Here is an 18,614-nt window from a genome sequence, read left to right as displayed (position 1 = left end):
CACCCTTCTCTGCATTGCTGGTTTCCATGGTGGGTCAAGAGTCACAAGAACGCTCACTCCTCTGGTCTCCTCTGATTCTGCTGGATTGGAAAAAACTAAGCCAGAGTTCAACAAAGTCTCAGTCCAGATAAACAAAGACGGAAGAAATCAGATTCAGGAACAGAACCTCATTCAAAGGAAAGTTGGCCTATTGTCCAAGACTTTTTGTCCTGCCCACAACTCATCTCTGAAGTCAATGCCTCTAGTTCACTGGCTCATTAGATTTCAGGCCCGGGTCCTGGTCTGTAAGTGTGCATGCCTCGGTTTCTCTTACGGGCACACCTTCCTTTCTTGGATGAAGCCAGGGGGAGCCCAGTGAACTCCATCAGTAACAAGAATGTCAGAATCTTGGGCATCACACAGATACACAGGGCCCTCGGGTTCGGGAGACAAAGGTTGATACAAAACAAGCGCATTAAGACAGGACTTTAAAAAAACAGTAGATTGACTAATAGTAACCCAAAGACCAGTGTGCCTCTAACCACATTTTTGTTTATTTTTTAGTGTGTTTCCTTCATGGTCTTTCTTGTGGGCTTGCCCTATGCAGTTTGTGTACTTGTTGAGAGCGTTTCATATATGCCTCTGACATTGTTTTCGCTGAACTCAGTTTTTCCGAGACCCTCTCTCCTCATAGGCTCAGTTCTGGCCTCGCAGCTGCAGTCCACAGGTTTCGGCGGCAGAAGAGGCCTCGGCTGCTTCCTGTGGGCCCCCTCGCTGGGTGGAAACATGCAATGGTATCTCCTCCTGATTTGGGCCCAGGGGCTGGGGCAGGCTCCCCTCCCTACCTCAGGTAAGGCCTAAAAAGCCAGCTTGGATCTGGAGGAAGAGGAAGAGGAAAGGGAGGTTGGGAGCAGAGGGGAAGCGAGGGGAGGAAACACATGGTTGTCAGGGTCCTTCCTGTGTCCTGCTGGGTGAGAAAAGGCAGCGTTGGGGAAGGAGGTCCGGTTCTGTTTTGGGGGGCGGATGAAGGACTTGGGTTGGGGTGCCTGACTGGCCAACCCAAGAAAGGAAATTGAGGGAAAGAAAGGGACAAGGGGGAGGAAGGATCCGTTCGTTTGTAGGAGTTCACTTCTGCTCCATCATTCTGTGTCCTGTCCTTGAGGAGACTTTTAGAAGGGCACTGTTTTCTGGGGATCAATAATGTCTTCTTCATGGATTCCAGAGATTCATTATAGATTGAATTTTTACATCTGTTTCCTTCGGTATTGAAAATCATAGACAAATGTTTCTGAGATATCTGACACAGATACTGAGAAACTATAATATAATTTCATTTTTATCTTGTTTTTTGAACCATTTGAGGCTGGAGCTAAGCCCAAGGTGCTGGGGGTGGTCAGTGCCAAGGAGGGCGCTTTGGTCTGGGAGAAAGAGTTTCTCTCCAGTCCTCCTTTCCTTTGGAGTTTGTGGCTTTCCTGAAGGTTTTTTCCAGGCACCCCAAATGGCAGTCAACCAAACAGCCAGGTTTTCTTTCAAAGGACAATGTGCCCAGCACAGAACTGGCTGCTGAAAGATAAAGGGTTTATATTCTAGGTAGGGACACAGAGTAAGTATGGAAATAATCAATGGGCTCGTCATGGAGCTAGATTACAGCAGGATATCCTGAGTGGGTGAAGTGCCCCATTACGTAGCAGTTATAGTCCACGTGGGGAGTGACAGGATGGACAGGAAAGTCTGTCATCCCCGAAACCAATTCGAGCCTTAAAGCCCTTTGGGATTTCTATGGGAAGATTCAAGGAGAGCTGTTGACCTGGGACTCATGCTCGCTTTCTCCTCTTCCCTAGGAGCTGTGTCAGGCAGGATAATGACAATGGGGAACATTTCTGCTAAGGAAGGTGGCTCTGTCACCTTGCAATGTCACCTCTCCTCCACCACTGCCAACGTGACTCAGGTCAACTGGGAGAAGCAGGACCAACTTCTGGCCGTTCATCACACTGACTTGGGGTGGCACATCTATCCGGCCTTCAGGGAGCGAGTGGCCCCAGGCCCCAACTTGGGCCTCACCCTGCAGTCGCTGACCAGGAATGACACGGGGGAGTACCTCTGTACCTATCACACCTACCCTGATGGGATTTACAGAGGGACGTTCTTTCTGGAGGTCCTGCAAAGCTCAGGTATGCCCTCTGGAGCAGGGTGGCTGATGACCTTCATGCTCCAGGATAGAAAATGTGTTTCTGCCAAACAGTGTGCAAGAGCAGAGTTTCTCAACCTTGGTTCACATTCAAATCACTGGGGAGCGCCAGTGGTACTGCTGCTGGAGCCCCATTGCCGACCAGCCTAATCAGAACCTCCAGGGGCAAGGTTGGGATGTCATAGGCCCTAAAAGCCTGGTGGTTCAAGTGCACAGCCAGAATTGAGAACCACTGTTTTGGGTAAGAGGTGCATTTTATGTGTGTTGGTTAGGAAGAATAGTCTTTGGGGTCATTTGGGAAGGTCATTCTTGCTTATTAGTTTAGCTTCAATCATGCAAATTAAAATTAGCATCAAAGCTTGATAAAGGATTTATTTATTTATTTTAAATTTTTTATTTATTTATGATAGTCACACACACAGAGAGAGAGAGAGAGAGAGGCAGAGACATAGGCAGAGGGAGAAGCAGGCTCCATGCACCGGGAACCCGACGTGGGATTCGATTCCGAGTCTCCAGGATCGCGCCCTGAGCCAAAGGCAGGCGCCAAACCGCTGCGCCACCCAGGGATCCCTTGATAAAGGATTTAGACACAGTGTGCGCTAAATGCCCAAGTACAGTAATTTACATCTGTATGGTACTTCACACTTTCCAGAATGCTCTCACATTCATTATCCACCCGAACACCTAAACCAGTTCTCTGGAAAGTGGGAAGAGATTACTGACCTGAGAGACAGTAGAGCAGAGTGCTCATGAGGTCAGACTCGGGCACCTGACAGCTTGGGTCCAAAGCCTGGTCAACAGCAGTTGACTTCAGACAAGATTACTTAGCTTCTCCGCGCCTCAGTTTTCTCATCTGTGAAATGGAAATAAATGTAACCTTATGAGGTGCTACCAGGGGCTTGAACACGGTAAGCGCCAAGCGTTAGCTCTGAGTGCCGGCCACTCACATGGGATTGCCTGATGGAGGCAGGGCCTGAGCTTTACTAGCTCTGTTGCTCAGGGCAGCCGAGCTGGTTTTAACACAGAGCCTCTGGTTTCACTAAACTACACCCTCAGAACTTTTTTTTTTTTTTTTAAGATTTTATTTATTCATGAGAGACACAGAGAAAGAGAGAGGCAGAGACACAGGCAGAGGGAGAAGCAGGCTCCATGTAGGGAGCCCAATATGGGACTCCATCCCCTGTCTCCAGGATCACGCCCCGGGCTGAAGGCGGCGCTAAACCGCTGAGCCACCCGGGCTGCCCCAGCCTCAGAACTTCTATCTGCTGCCATCTATTGTGTTAGAGATTAAATTTTATGACTGAGAAGATGAAAGGCCACTTTAAAGTTTCCTTTCAAATGCTGCTCCTTGGCTGGCTCTGACATAGGTCAACGCAGCAGGGGGGTGAGAGCCTGCGCCCTTTCTGGCCCGGGAGCTGTGTTCCGCATGACCACTTGGCTCCCCACCTGCCCCCTTCCCCACCTGCGGGGCAAGGAACTCATCTGGGGAGCTAGGGCTCTCGCCCTCGCACTTGGGTACGGTGAGCACTGCCTTGCCCTAAGTGACTGCATCCCTTAGCCGCCTTTCCCACACTGTAACCCCTTAGTTAGAGGGGATAGCCTCCGCTAGGCCATTCTTTCAAGACTTCCCTGGACACCTGAGATCTTCCAGAACTTCTGGGAAGGAGGGGTGGGGGGGTTGGGGCGGGGGGACTAAGTGCCTGGAAACTCCTCCATCGACAGTATAGCTCACATCTTGGCAGTTGTCCTGTTCCTTTCACACTCCCCTTGGGTCAGCTATCCCTCTTTTTTTTTTTTTTTTTTTTTAAATTCATAAGAGACACAGGCAGAGGGAGAAGCAGGCTCCATGCAGGGAGCCCTATGCCGGACTCGATCCCAGGACCCCGGGAGCATGGCCTGAGCCAAAGGCAGACGCTTAACCCCTGAGCCACCCAGGTGTTCCCCTCTTCTCTTCAAAACCCTCTTTCTGCTTCTCCTCCTTACATTTTACATCTTAATAGAAGTTCATTTGTTCACGCTTTAATTCATGTCACAAATATTCACTAAGCACCTGCTACGTGCCAGGTGCTGAGAAGAAGTGAAGAATAAAGCTCTAGATCTTTATTCTCTTTAGGATCTCACAGCAGGAATAATGTTACTGGCTTAAGGTGAAAGATTATATGCTTTTTGCTCTCTTTTTTTTGGTATTTTAATATTAACGTTATTTTAATTTTTAATTAAACTTTTTTTTTTTACTTAGTATGGTTGTAAATGTGAAATTTAATAAAAAGCAAACATGCACTTTCTGGTTTTTTTTATTTTAAATCCTGGATGTTATTGTTTGTTTCATTTCACGATTATTATAGAAAGTGGATTTTATCGATTAGAGGAAGGGGTGTTAACAGTGGTCAGCTCTGACGTCAAGGTGGAGCAGCGGTGCGCCACTGCTCGGGAGATCCGCTGTTGATGTCACGACAGGCCAGCTGATGCCCTGCTGTCCGAAGAGCTGGGCTTTCTCGAACCCCTGTCCTGGGGTTCGAGAAAGGTCTGGCGAGCCCCCATCTCAGTGCCCCGACACAGGGGCTTCACTGTGTGGTGGGTGCCTCTTACTCTGGTTTTGACCCCGTCCTCTTTACCTTGTCATCCCTCCAGTGGCTGAGCGCAGCGCTGCGTTCCAGATCCCACTGCTGGGAGCCATGGCCTCAGTGCTGGCCGTCATCTGTGTGGCAGTCATCCTGGGGGGCCTCTGGACCAGAAAGGTAATGATTCTGGCTGCACGTCTCGGTCATGGGCACCCCATCCCTGTCCTTCCATGTCCCCTTCTGCCCAGAGAAATATCTAGATGTAAACTCTCCCACTGCTCTTCATGCTTTTCTATGGTCCTTGCTCTGCCTTTCAGGGAAGCTGTTTCCATTCTTCTTCTGTCTCCTTGCCCCCCTTCTGTCTGGGGACCCCAGAAAGCCTGGGGTATGCTTCCCATCTTGCTATCACCTAACAGTTTGTAGTTCCTGCCTGTCCCTAAAGCTACTCCCTTGAGAGTTCGATTGATCTCTTGTGAGTTGGATGCATCTTGGGCATCTAGGGAGTCTTGTATGTTAGCTTTTTAAATCTTTAACAACATTTCCAGATTCTTGGGCTACGTAGCACTTCCGTAGGGTGTGTAATAAGCACTCCCCAGATTGAGGAGTGAAAGGTCCATGGCAGGATCAGCAGACTGCAAATCCTCTGTGACTCCAGCTTAAGAGGGCGACTCAGCTGAAAGAGCCCTGGATGGGGAAGCGGATGATGTAGTTTCTAATGTCAGCACCGAGTGTGACTACAGAGAAGCTGCTGAATCTCCTGAGCCTCCACTTCCTCGTACAGAAAGTGGGGACGATGGTGACTCTGCTTGCTTTCTGTCACAGGGTTGTGGTGAACAAGTGGCACGTTGTCACGTGCTTGTATTGTAACCGTAGCTACTGATGAGTGAAGGGATTTCCACCACTTGTTTTGTCTGCCCTTTTGGACTTTTGAAGACTTCCCTGGTCACCCTCATTCTAGTCACCAAACATTTTGGGGAAGGCAAGAATGGGATTGCCAACATTATTTTCCGCCTCATCCAGACCCCCCTCCCTAGTTCCTGATTCACTTCTCCCCAACCTGGGTTCCACTCAGTTAACAACCTAACTCTTCATCCCTGACTTTTTTTTCTCTGGAATGTGTACTTGCTGCTGTTGGTACTGATATAAGTGGATTTATAGCCACCACCTTATTTTCTTCATATTTGTTTTGCCTGTTTTTTTTTTCCCCCTGGTCTTTCTTGCTGTCTTTTATGACAAAAAAAAAAGACCTATTTGGTAATGAGGCATTTTTTGCTATTCTTTTAGTGGTTACACTGGAGTTTACAAAATATACCCTTGACTTATTAAGGTCTAGTATAAATGAGTGCTTTTATCATTTCTTGGATTATGCAAGAATCTTAGGAAATGTTAATAGTTAATATTATAGTTATTAGTTAATATAAAGTTAATATTCACTTAGACTTATCTTTTCTGTTGCTCTTCACTTCCTGCATTTCCTATCTTGTAACTAGGATCATTTTCCTTCTGTCTGAAGAATATTATTTAGTATTTCCTTTTGTGCTGGTGATGAGTCATCCTGGTTTTTGTTTGTCTGAAAATATATTTTTCCTTAATTTAAAAGTGATGTATCTGTTTTGCTGGTCTACGTTTCTGTGTTTCAGCACATGGAGAACATTTTTCCATGGGCTCTGGCTTCCTATATTTCTGTTGAGAAATTATGTGAATCTTATTTTTGCTCCTTTGCAGACATGGCTTTTTCTTCTGCTTCTTTTAAATTTTTCTTTCTCTTTGATTTTCAGCAACTGTACAGTGATATAATTAGATGTAGAAGGGACCATGTAGGGCTTTTAAGGTGGGTAGGTTAAGGACAGTTTAAAACAGACATTTACAAAGGACTGGGCATTAAGGAGGATGTAGCAGCATGTTGGTGTCACCCTTAGTCTTTAGGGGAGAGGATGATTACCAGAACCTGGATAGAGAGAGATTTGTGGACGGGACTACCTTGAGAAGTTCTGTAGTCCTGAGGGAAGGTTATAGCCAGCCTAAGGCCACCCTTGGCACACAGAATGCCAGGTGACAATATACCCTCACCTCACTCTCCTTCCCTGCATTCCCCTACTGCATTGGCTGAACCCAACTCAAGCCTGACAGCAAGGGAGCCCACTGATGCAACACCTCTAGTTCAGTCTCCTTAGGAAACAATCAGGATGGAAGGAAACAGAAGGCTGGTTGGAGGATGGAGTTGAGGGGTGAACAGATGATATTCAACCCAGTGTCGCTCAAAGACCTGGAAACTGGGCAAGAGGTCTTGACTTTCTAGGGGGTGCTGACCTCGGCCTTCTCTCATGTATTCTTGATCTCTTGATTACATATATAAGTAACGCCCCTTATTGGCTGTCCATCTCTATCTCTCTTAGGAACACTGCTTTATTAACCATTTTAATATCCCCGTGGGTCAGGCTTCCCTGGCTGCCATTGCAGTAATTGCATCCACTTTGTTTCTTAAGCTGCCACTGCCCCTATATTATTTGGGGGTCTTCTCATTCGTGTTGATCCAGTTCTATGAAAGCATTGAGCCCCAGCATAGAGACGAGAGATACCACGAAGCCTCCTAGTGATGCCCGTTGCTCTCTTCCCTAGCACATTCCTTCCCACCTTTGGGAAAGACACTCCTATCACCAGGAAATTCCAAGAGTGTCCTCTGGCTCCTCCCTAGAAACATAATTAGCTATTGGATTTTCAAAATTACGTAGTACAGGGAAGGGCCAAGTTTCTCTGTAAAGGGCCAGATAGTAAATCTTTTAGGCTTTGTGGGCTATATGGTCTCTGTTGCAACAATTCAACGCTGCCGCTGTAGCATGAAGCACCACAGACAATATGCAAATGGATGAGTATGGCTGTGTTCCAACAAACTTTTATTTATAAACACTGAAATTTGAATTTCATATAATTTTCATGTGTCATGAAATATTATTCTTCTTTTGAATTTGTTTTCAACCACTTAAAAATATAAAAATCATTTTTAGCTCCCGGGCAGTACAAAAATCTGTGGTGGGCCAGATTTGAGCCATGGGCCTTAGTTTGCCAATCCCTGATTTAGTAGGTTATATTGGGGAAAACTCTGTTTTTTTCCTCTTCTCTACTCTTAACACTGCACAGAACACTTCTAAACACCAGATGGGTGGGTTTATTCCCACACTGACCAATTCTTCTACACCATCTGGGTGTCCTACAATCAATTCAGTTCTGACACTATCTGCTTGGAATTAACATGAGAACCCACAAATTAAGGACTCAGTCCTACAAGACTGCCCTCACTTCAGACACCAACTGCAAGTCCCAGATTGTCACCTGTACTTCTGACTGACCGGCTATAAATTGAAGTTCCTACAACCCCCTTCTTGGATTTGATAAGTTGCTGACAGCTCACAGAACTCAGAGGAACACTTACATTTACTGGTTTATTATATAATAAAGAATATGATAAGGGATACAGATGAATAGCCAGATGAAGGAGGTACACAAGACGAAGTCAAGAAAGGTCTCAAGCACAGGAGCTTCTGTCCCTGGAGAGTTGGGGTATGCTACCCTCCTGGCGTGTGGATGTTGTCAGAAAACTGGAAGCCTTTTGAACCCCACACTTGGGAGATTTTTATGGAGACTTCATCGCAGAAGCATGATTGATTATGAACTCATTTTCCAGCCTCTCTCCTCTCTCTGGAGTATGAGAGTCGAGTGAGGCTGACAGTTCTAAGTTTCTAATCATGGCTTGGTCTTTCTGGTCACCAGCCTCCATCCAGGAGCCCAGCCAACATTGCCTCACTGGAACAAAAAGACATTCCTATCACCAGGAAATTCCAAGAGATTTAGGAGTCCTGTGTCAGACATTCCTATCACCCAGGAGATTATAAGGGTTTAAGGAGCACTGTGTCAGGAGCCAGGATTAAAGACCAAACATTAGTAGAAACTGAGGGTAGGGACCAATAGATATATGTTCCTTATGATTTTGCACATATCCATTATAGCACCCCCACCTCTTTGAGCATTTTGTTTTTCTCTTCCATAATTTGCCAAAGCAGTATTAGCATCTCTCTTGACAGTAGTATATTAGCCTTATCTTCTGGGACCCTTGTGCGGGTGTTACATCTTCAGTCATGAGATAGGTCTCAATATTGACAAGTTACACCTCGCCCAGTCTCATAATCTACTTGCCCAGCCCAGACCATCACTCTCAGGATTCACTCCCAGACACGTTCTCCCATTGTTGCCAGTACACGTTACCCATGTCCTTTAGGTAAAACCTCTCTCCTCCCTCAGGATTCCCGACATTCTCTCAGCTAGTCCAGGCTGTAGTCTTGCCCTAAATATGGGGCTGATGGCCCATACAAGAGGTGGAGACAGGTCCTAAGAGGGCCTTACCTTCCATGAAGGGGAAGTGGGCCATTTTGGCAGCTCCAGATGATAGGAGAGAAGCAGGTGGCTTTCAAATGCATCTACCCAGGGATCCTCCTCCCGAGTCATAGAGATCTCTTCTTTTCTAGACATAGGAGGCTTGCCCAAGCTTAGAATCCAGCTCTGCTTTGAAGTTCTCTCTCTCTTACAGGTAGGTCCTGTGCCTGGCCTTTAGTGCTGGAGATGGATGTTTCCTGAAACATCCAAGTTTCACCTGAAGCTGCCAGGTACTTCTTGCTTCCAGGTGCTGCTTCCAGGTGCTGATAGATCTGAGCCTATCCTGATCTGTCCTCAGTGCATCTGGGGGAATTAAGTAAAAGCTACTCAGTCCCACAGTTCTTCTTGTTTTTTTTTCTCAAAGATTTTATTTACTTATTCATGAGAGGCACAAAGAGAGAGGCAGAGACACAGGCAGAGGGAGAAGTAGGTTCCATGCACGGAGCCCGACGTGGGACTTGGTCCTGGGACTCCAGGATCATGACCTGGGCAGAAGGCAGGTGCTCAACCCCTGAGCCACCCAGGTGTCTCAAGTTACACAGTTCTAATACTATTTTCCCATATATCTCAGATATTAGAGATGTGACACCAGCTGAGAATCCCCTTCCATCTGTGTCCCATCCCATTAATCCCCTTCCATCTGTGTCCCATCCCATTTCACAACTGGTAGTGGGGTTTATATTCCCATCCACCTCGGGAGAGGGGGAGGTTCTCCTCCATAATCCCATCCTGTGTCTGCTTCTGCTTCTAGGGTCACTTACGGGAGCATTTATTTATTTATTTATTTATTTATCTATCTATCTATCTATTTATTGGAGTTCAATTTGCCAACATATAGCATATCACCTAGTGCTCATCCCGTCTAGTGGGAACACCCTTTTAAATCAGAAATAGAGCCTGACATGCGAATTCTGGTGACAGTGATTTATTGGGATGGACTCTCAGGTAAAGGGTAGTGAGGGAATCAGGATAAGGCTGAGGGAAGAAAGCTCTGCTTGACGTGGTCTCAGCAGGAGACTTGGTTGCAGTAAGATTTTATGCAGAGTTGGTTGTACCTTGAGGCAGGGAGCTGGCTTTTTGAACACTCACCTCGGTCATCACTGCCCATTGGCTACTCACCAGAAAGGGCCCAAAAGCCATTCTCCAGAGAAGGGGCAGCTATGAGCCACCGGTAGCCGATAGTCCCAGTGTCTGGGGAGTGGGAGCACTGGTTAGGTAGGGAGGATCTGAGCGGGGTACCAACAGCCTTCCTTACGGACCCGGAGAGCCTGTTGATTGCATTATTTAGGAGCATAGACTTTGGAATCAGACCTAGTTTTGGATCCTGGCTCTACCACTTGAGTTGCTGTGGTAGTATCTGTAAAATGGGAATAATTATGATTTGTAGGGTTGTGGGAAAACTTGAGTCAAATAATTCATGTAAGGCACTTGGCATTTTTCCTGGCATGTAGTAATAAGTATTGGTGATTAAGTTCTTATTATGAATTTTATTTACCGTGGCACTTCATAATACTTGGTACTCAAAAATATGGATCCTGCATGGATTGATTATGACTAAATGAATGGATATTGTTTGCTAAGCAGCTATTGAAAAAAAAAATTCCCCTACGGGACCTTCTGAGAAAGGAGGGATGGGTGTGTCCAGCTCCATAACAATGACTGCCAACTGTCCGTCCTCCTCACATTCTCCTAGGGGCAATGTTTGTCCTCCTAGGACCCAGCTGCAATCTCTGTAGCTCCCTTTGGTCCTTTAGGACATCAGTCCCAGGCTTATTTTTTATACTGACAATTACAGAGTCCCCTAGGCGGGGTGAAATGAAAACCGGACAGTTGACAGACCCATTTCAGGCATGTTTACATTTCTCAGAAGACCTTGGAAACCAAAATGGTCTTAATATTCCAGGGCAAGTGTGGCTAGTCTAAGAATGGAAATGAGAACACACCAGCATCAGAGGTCACAATCAGTTCTTTGAGAAAGAATTGGGTATTTATATTTTTTAAATGGACTGGGTTGCATCAAGGGATGTAGTACTCTTTGAAGTCCAGCATCAGCACGATCCATGATGACCATGCTCTTTCTTCATACCTGTGGTTAGGGTGCAGCCATTGCTATTGAAAAGGAATGAATGACACAGTGGAGAGAGACCACCTGGCTCCTATGTGTGCTTTTGAGATGATGGCCTCTCTCTAGGCCAGGTTCCTCAGGGTCTGCAGTGTGGCACCTACCCTAATTTTTGATATTTATTCATGATGTACATCTATGCAGCCCACTCACCCTACCTGTTCGCTTTTATTTGTGCACTGCTGAGCTTGGCTCTAGCCCATGATGCTGCTGCTTCCTATCCCAGGAAGCAATGAAGGTGGGAAGAATGAGATTTGGTTTGTGTTTGCTGTTATTTTCTAAGCCTGTGTGTGGCTTTTTGGGATTTTGTTATCCAGACCTATGGTGGGGATGAGGACATGTTTAGAACAGTTTCCAGAAAGACCAAGAGGGTGTTACCTTTACATTGGGATGTTATCAGGTATTTCTTCTGCCATCCTGCTTGTGCTTATTAGTCTTTGATTTCCTTGGCTTAGGACAACCTTCCCCTGTGATGCTCTTCTATGGGGTAATGGCTGATTTCACACCCTTTATTTTCCCAAACAGATTTTGCTGTCTATTCTATTTTCCCAAAAGAGCAATCATAGTTATCTGACCATGAGTCCCTGCTTGGGACTTTGAGGTATGGTGCTGAGGAAGAATGCTTGCATGTGCATATGTGTGTGTGCACACATGTGTGAGTACACACACATTTCAGTCCTAAGACATATATTGAATGTCTGTATGGGCTATGAGGTTGCAAAGGGGAATAGAGAAGAGATCCTTCCCTCAGGAGGCTCACAGTTTGGGGCTGAAGAGGTGAGAGGAGTAATAATAAGTTCAGGATAGCACTGAATGTTGTAACAGAGAACATCCAGGAACATATTCTAGCATCCAGGGAGAATGTCACTCTCCCAGAAAGGTCAAAGAAGGCTTCTTGGACAATGTGCTATAGAGCTGAGTTGGGAGGAAAGAAGAGACAACTTTTTGGGGAACTACAAGAAATGGACAGTGGTAGTAGCATATATAAAATTGGGGAGGTCGGAAACAGTGCATGGCATTCAAGAAGCTATCAGATGAGAGACAGCCTGGCCGAGGAGACAGAGCATGGCCTGGCCCCAACTCAGAACTTGGTCCAGGACAAGGTGCCTCTTTACTTATTCAAAAGTAGAAACTTCAATAAGATTGTTGCTGAGATTACATATGCTGTGAGCCAGTGCATACTCATAGCAGCTTCTCAAAAAATGGCATCTCTCTGGCACCCAGGCCCTATACCAAAAGTTGGGGTGTTGAGTGGGGAAACACTGCAGGAGGTGTAGCTGGAAAGGTAAGTGTGACCAAATCACAAAAGGCATTTTAGGGGGCATCACATACAATCTCCTGCAGGGAATGTAGTGAAGTTATGGACTGACTTGTGGGGTTTTACAAACCCCTTGACATCTACCTGTAGCTTCTATACAAGATTAAGCATCCTTCAGCAGACAAGGAGAGCCATCAAAGGGCTGTAGGCAGAAGCACAGCTTTTCCAACTCCCAGTCGTGAACTATCACTATGCTGGTGGCCATTTGAAAGTCAGACCAGAAGAAAGAGGGAGTCCAGAGGCAGGCAGGCGTAGAAGCATAGGGTGAGATAAAACACGAGGGTGGGAATAAAGAAGTGAGAAGTGATTTCAGGGTGACTTAGGAGTACAATTGGATGGGATTAGGCTGATTGGAGTTTAACATCGGGCTTCAGGTTTCTGGTCAGCTGGTGCCATGAGCCAGTAGAGAATGCAGAGACAGGAACAGTTTGTAGAGGAGGGAACATGATGGTCTCATTTGAGACATGGTGAGTCTGGGCTTGCTATGATGACTTGCTATGACTGCCTAGGCCTGGAGCTCAGGGCAGAAGCCTGGGTTAGTTTGGGTAGAGATCGGGAATCTTCAGAGGGCCGATGGTGCTTGTAGAGGGACGTTGGATGAAGTGACTCAGAGAGGGTGTTGAGTGTGAGGAAACAGAAAGTCGAGCTCTGGGGAACCCCTTTATTTGGGGAGCCAGTGTGGGGGCAGAAGAAAAGCAGGGCTAGCTGAGGGTGAAAGTGGGAGTTCAGGAAGAGGAGAACCAAGAGAGAGTGATGCCATGGAAGCCAGGGAAGGAGAACATTTTATAAGGGAAGAAGTCGACAGCGTCAGATGCAGTAAAGAGAACAAGCGAGTTTGAGGCAGAAAGCCACCTCACTGGCCTTAGAGAGTAGTAAGTAATGGGGTGCAGGGCTCATTGCATGTGGAGCAAGTGTAGGTTCACTGGAGCGGTTAGTCCTGAAATCTAGTTGTAATGACGTTGAGCAATTAAGGGTTGGGGAATTGGTGTCGGTAAGAACACAACCTTGTTAGTGTGTGTGTGTGTGTGTGTGTGTGTGTGTAAGAAAGGAAGAGAGAGATCATAACTATGTATTATGCTGAGAAGTAACTTCTGAATAACATCCCTACATCCTCACTTACTAGTTTGTTTGTTTTTAGAAGAAATGTCGCAGAGTCCATTGTGGGGAAAGTGGCCTCAGGACGATGACGTATGAACAGGAGGAACAGAGTCCCTGCATCCTGTCGTCCACTGGAAGGGCCATCCAGGTAGAGATGGTGCCCGTGGGCCTCTACACGGAGCAGAGGGCAGACGACTATGCTGAGCCACACGACTACTTCAACGTCCTGAGCTACAGGAGCCTTGGAAGCTTCAGCTTCCTGGCCGAGACTGGTTAGCTCGCAGAGGCATCTTCTGGGAGACGCATTCCTGTCCCTGCTGTGACAGGTGGTGACATAAGGGTCTGCGGTCTCCATCGCTGCTGTGTGTGCATGTGAGTGTGTGTTCAGTTGAGTGAGTGAATGTCATCCTCGTCCCCGCCCTTCCCTCCCCTCCCTTGTGGCAGACCCACAGTGGGCAGCTTGTATCTTGGTTGTGAATGCAGAGTCAAGAAACAATGAGTCGGTTCTGAATCGGGCAGTGTGGGCAGACCCTGTGGCTCTGAGGAACGCATTCCCCCTCGTAGCACCGGGCAGGGCTTTGGTGGTCCTGGCAAGTGGCAGTTTTGTCGTGGATGATGGTGATGACAACGACGATGATGATGGTAAGACTCATCTCATTTCTCCCAGTCATTTTCATCAGCAACCACGCATTCAAAACATTTTATTTTATTTTATTATTTTTTTTTCAAAGCATTTTATGAACAAGGCCTGGCACTGGCTGCCAAGGGGAGGTTCGGACAGGACTACACCAGGCTTTCGGATCTCAGCCCCCTTAGACCATACAGATAAGTGAGGGTAATGACATTTCCATGAAAGGTAGTGCGAAAACAGAGATATAAGACGCAGGCCTTTGGGAAGAGCCACTGGCGTAGGCTGTGGTCATCAGGCCAAGCTTGCCTGGGTGAAGTGGCTCGGGAGGATGGAGGGAACAGTGAGGCTAGTGTGGTGAGATCAGGAATTGTGTCTAGGGAGGGTGGAGAAACTGAAGCAGAGCTGATGAAATTCCCACATGGAAGAACCAAGGGAGCTGAGAGTGCTTGGGATTTTATTCCTCGGGCAGATCCTTCAGGACTCCTTCTGTTGGGTGGGCCTGGAGTCCAGGGATGGCCTGCTCAGGGGACTCGAGGCCTTCCAGATGCCTGCCAGGGACATGCGCAGGAGTGCTGGTCCACTATAGGAGCTGCATCCTAGCCCCCGGCCAGGACCCACCTTTTCTCTATCAATCCACCATTGAGCTTGTGAGGAAGGAATCTGTGTCCTACCAAAAGGAAAACCTGGATTTTAAAACATAGGGACTCTTCCTAAGAAAAAGAAGAAAGAGGGGGATCGAGGGTTTAAGGTGAATGCCCTCTCCCTAGCTTCTCTGAACCCTTAAATTCACCCCTTGAGCTCTTCGTGCTGGGGTTTGGGTGGCATCTAAGTGCCAGTTTCTGTTTAACTGGCATCCGGCCTCTATCCTGCCACCACTTCTCTTACAGGAGTGAGGAGGGAAGGTGGGCTTACAGGTGACAGGTTTTCTTCCACGGCCATAGGAACTGAGTGAGGATGGGAAGAAGGCTGTCTTACTGGTGGTTGAAATCAAGCTCTGCTCTGCTCCCTAAGAATTAGGCAGCCTGAGCAAGAAGACGATTCAACTCCTGCTCCTTGGATTTGGATTTGGATTTTGGTCACTCTACCAAATACGTATGTAGTTAGGAGCAAGGAGCTGAAATCTGTCCAGAGTGCTAAATCTTTCGGAAGACAGACAGATGCACGTAAGATGCTGTGATGTGCCAGGGCAGGTCACCCCACTCTTCTTGCTGAACTCCTGCAAACTGCTTGGGAGTAGAACCCAATTCATGAGTTGGAGAGGAACTAAAATGTCATGACAAAAGGGAGTGGCAGTTTGATGGAGAGATGGCGACTGGGTCTCGGCTAGACTGAGAGTCGCAGTGTTAACGTGGTTATGGTAAACAGGAAATGCCATTTGGATGGTAATAAAAATATAAAAGGACCCATAGATGTTATAAATAGGTCAGGTTGCTAAAATGAGATTGAATTAGAAAATACATTTTAAAATGGAATTCATTGAAGTGGATCTTCCATGGAGGACCAGAGAAGATGATCCCATAAAGCCGGGTTCCTGGACACATGGGCTGTCCAGTGGGATAGCCACTCTGCATGGGTAGCCGTCTAGTGTATGAGATGTGGTTAATCTGAATTGAGATGTACTGTGCTAGACGTGTAAAATACACGCTAGATTTTGAAGGCTTAGTGTGAATAATCAGAATATAAACTATCATGTTAGTAATTTAAAAATATTGATTACATGTTGAGAGGATGTATTTGGGATATAGTCGGTTAAATAAAATTATTAAAATTGATTTCACCTGTTTCTTTTTTTACTTTCTTAATGTGGCTACTGGAAAATCTAAAACTGTGTATGTGGCTCCCATTATGTTTTTATTGGACCACGCAGCACTAGACCCTACACCCAAGCCAAGCTGGCACCAAGGAAGGGTGTCTATCTCTGACTGGTGGGCTCTCTCTTTTTCTCTAATTCAAAATAGAGTTTGAGGAGGCTTTTCCCTCCTACTATGACATTTGAAAAAAACACATAGGAAAGTATTACAGGGGAGATGGAGGTGGGAGACTGTTAAGTGCACACAGGAAGTGATCCTACGCTCTCTTGGATCCCCTCTTGGATCCCCTCTTGGATTTCATGGTAGGAGAAGGGGAGAAAAAATGAATTAATGAATGAGAGTTTGGGAAGGAATAAACGTATTGATTCCCAACCCTTTATTACTTCACATTCTAAGCCTCGGCATCTAGAGTCTGATCTATAATCCAGAGAATTGCCCTGAATAAATATGAGGAATTTTGATTCATGGAGTTTTGAGGTAGGTGATCTTCATGAGTAGACAGTATTTTCCCATACAATTTTATTTCATGACTCATTCCTTCTCACCTGTGATTTTGAGGTGCTTCATCATATACTCAGGTGCATACAGTTTCCGTCAGTGCTAAGCTGGACAGACAGGGTGGCTGTGTGTGCTGCGTACGCTTGGCAGCATTCTGGTGGGCACACTATACCCACAAAGGGGAAGGACTCAGCAGCATGGCTGTGGCTGCCAGCTGTGGGCTGTGAGTTTTATTCCATCTTCCAGTTCTTCCCAATCCTAATTCATGGCTGTAACTAGTAAACTTCCACATCCACTCCAAAGTACACCTGCCAAGAGGCCCAAAGGATTCTTATGTGTGCAAGAGCCTGAGCTTTCAAGAAATCAGAATTAGGTACTTTGATGTTTGATAGAATTTTTTTTTTTTTTTTTTTTTTTAGAAAGTAGAGTCTAGGATAATACTACCCAATAGAACTTTCCATGATGATAGAAATGTTTTGTATCTGTGCCATTCAATATGGCAGCCACCAGCCACATGTGACTCTTGAGCACTTGAAACGTGGTGAATGTGACTAAGGAACTGAATTTTAAATTTCTTTTCATTTTAATTAACTTAAGTGTAAATAATGGCATGGCTACTATATTAGACATCACAATTCTAGTAATTCCCTTGCGTATGGAGAAAACACAGAAGAGATATGTTTAGAAGCCATTGGGTGGGTGTAGAGATGCTGTGCATTTGAAAGGGCTCCCACCAGGAATAAACATGGAGGTCTTCTTCTATTCTCCGTGTCCTTCGTTTTTCTTTTGCTGTGTCCTTCCTTTGATCAAAACAAAGCATGAGCCCAAAAAACAGACTGTGTATTTGTTTATTTCAGACTCTTCCCAAAAGGTATCTGAATTAGCTAAGGGATCGAGTTCAGGTAAACAGGGTCATCGTTGTCAAAAGGTTTGCAACTCGTAGGTGTTATGCAGGAATAGACTCGTATCACAGGATTTGCCCTAGACTACACTTATTCTGACTTCATGTGAAGAATACTTCCTCTGGTGCTAAAAGTCTAATTGATTTTGCAGAGATCAAAAGAGAAGTAGCTAGGATGTGTTATGGACAGAGAGGATACTTGGTTAAGTGCTAAGTGCTGCTATTTAGTTTTATGACATTGGATAAGCCACTTAACCTCCTGATCCTCATTATAAATGTTTCCTCATTTGTAAAATGGTGATAATAATACCTACTTCTTAAGGTTCTCGGGAAGACGAAGAAAATGTGGTTGAGTCTTTGTAAGCTAAAAATGCAGAATTAATGTTCTCATTATTGTTCCACGGCACTGCTGCTGATGCCACAGAGGTCCCTGAGGGGGCATCAAACCTTGTTGGGAGCAACCCAGGTGTCTGGAATTATCGAACTCTTGAAAACTGGGATGTAAGGAATGCTAAGAGTTGCAGATGTATCCTTGGGGTCTACAAGTTCTCTGTATTTTAAAATTTTGTGTTTTAAGTGAGATAAACTTTTAATAAGTCGAACATATCTTGGATATCGATGACTTTTTAAAGCAGAGTATTGTCATTGCCTTCAGTCTCTGTATTTGTGTTTACAATTAAGTTGATCTCAAGACATGGAAATTTAACTCATAAATGATTCATTTGCTCCGGGGGGGGGGGTGTGGAATAGTGGAAGATTTTGCAGTAGTTGAAAGAGTAGGAAAGTGATTAGAGAGTTGTCTTCACCTTGCACACTATAGGGATGCCGTCCTCAGAAGGACATGGGCCGAAGCAGGGCTCTAACTTTGTGAGCAGCAAAGCATCATCCAACATATGAAATTGTTATTTCAAATTATTAAAATAAATAATTCATCAAGGTGTTTTTTTGGGTTCACAAAAAATCAAATACGGGCAAATCATGCATTGTGAAATGTTTGCTTTTCTTTATTTTCGACTTGCTAGAGTATCAGGAGAACTTAGGGGTTCAGTGACTGAGATGCAAGAAGTCAATATTTAAAT

At 45.7% G+C, this 18,614-nt stretch overlaps 1 protein-coding gene across 3 annotated transcripts; it reads left to right on the top strand.

Moving 5' to 3' along the window:
* The first annotated feature begins 303 nt into the window (after positions 1 to 303).
* Positions 304 to 16,097, top strand: TIGIT (T cell immunoreceptor with Ig and ITIM domains). Of its 3 annotated transcripts, XR_012024572.1 has the most exons (5): positions 306 to 829; positions 1,821 to 2,150; positions 4,799 to 4,905; positions 13,735 to 14,336; positions 14,426 to 16,097. XR_012024572.1 is itself a non-coding variant. In XM_072812511.1 (4 exons), exons 1-4 carry the CDS (start codon positions 556 to 558, stop codon positions 13,969 to 13,971), a joined length of 945 nt encoding a protein of 314 aa, XP_072668612.1. In that variant the 5' UTR covers positions 304 to 555; the 3' UTR covers positions 13,972 to 16,097. The 3 variants fall into 3 exon arrangements, 2 of the variants coding, with proteins under 2 accessions (XP_072668612.1, XP_072668611.1); XM_072812511.1 differs by having other exon boundaries at positions 304 to 829; positions 13,738 to 16,097; XM_072812510.1 differs by having other exon boundaries at positions 13,735 to 16,097.
* Positions 16,098 to 18,614: the final 2,517 nt, after the last annotated feature.

The sequence above is a fragment of the Canis lupus genome, chromosome 35, assembly GCF_048164855.1.
Source record: "Canis lupus baileyi chromosome 35, mCanLup2.hap1, whole genome shotgun sequence".
Classification (NCBI taxonomy): domain Eukaryota; kingdom Metazoa; phylum Chordata; class Mammalia; order Carnivora; family Canidae; genus Canis; species Canis lupus.
This window is presented reverse-complemented; position numbering and strand designations above follow the sequence as displayed.

What these genes read in the sequence shown, in the direction of transcription:
- TIGIT (XM_072812510.1), top strand. Translation starts at nt 556, where the DNA reads ATGGTCTTTCTTGTGGGCTTGCCCTATGCAGTTTGTGTACTTGTTGAG. An exon ending in GGAGGTCCTGCAAAGCTCAG is followed by an intron (nt 2,151 to 4,798) that starts GTATGCCCTCTG and finishes TCATCCCTCCAG; the next exon opens with TGGCTGAGCGCAGCGCTGCG. An exon ending in GGGGCCTCTGGACCAGAAAG is followed by an intron (nt 4,906 to 13,734) that starts GTAATGATTCTG and finishes GTTTGTTTTTAG; the next exon opens with AAGAAATGTCGCAGAGTCCA.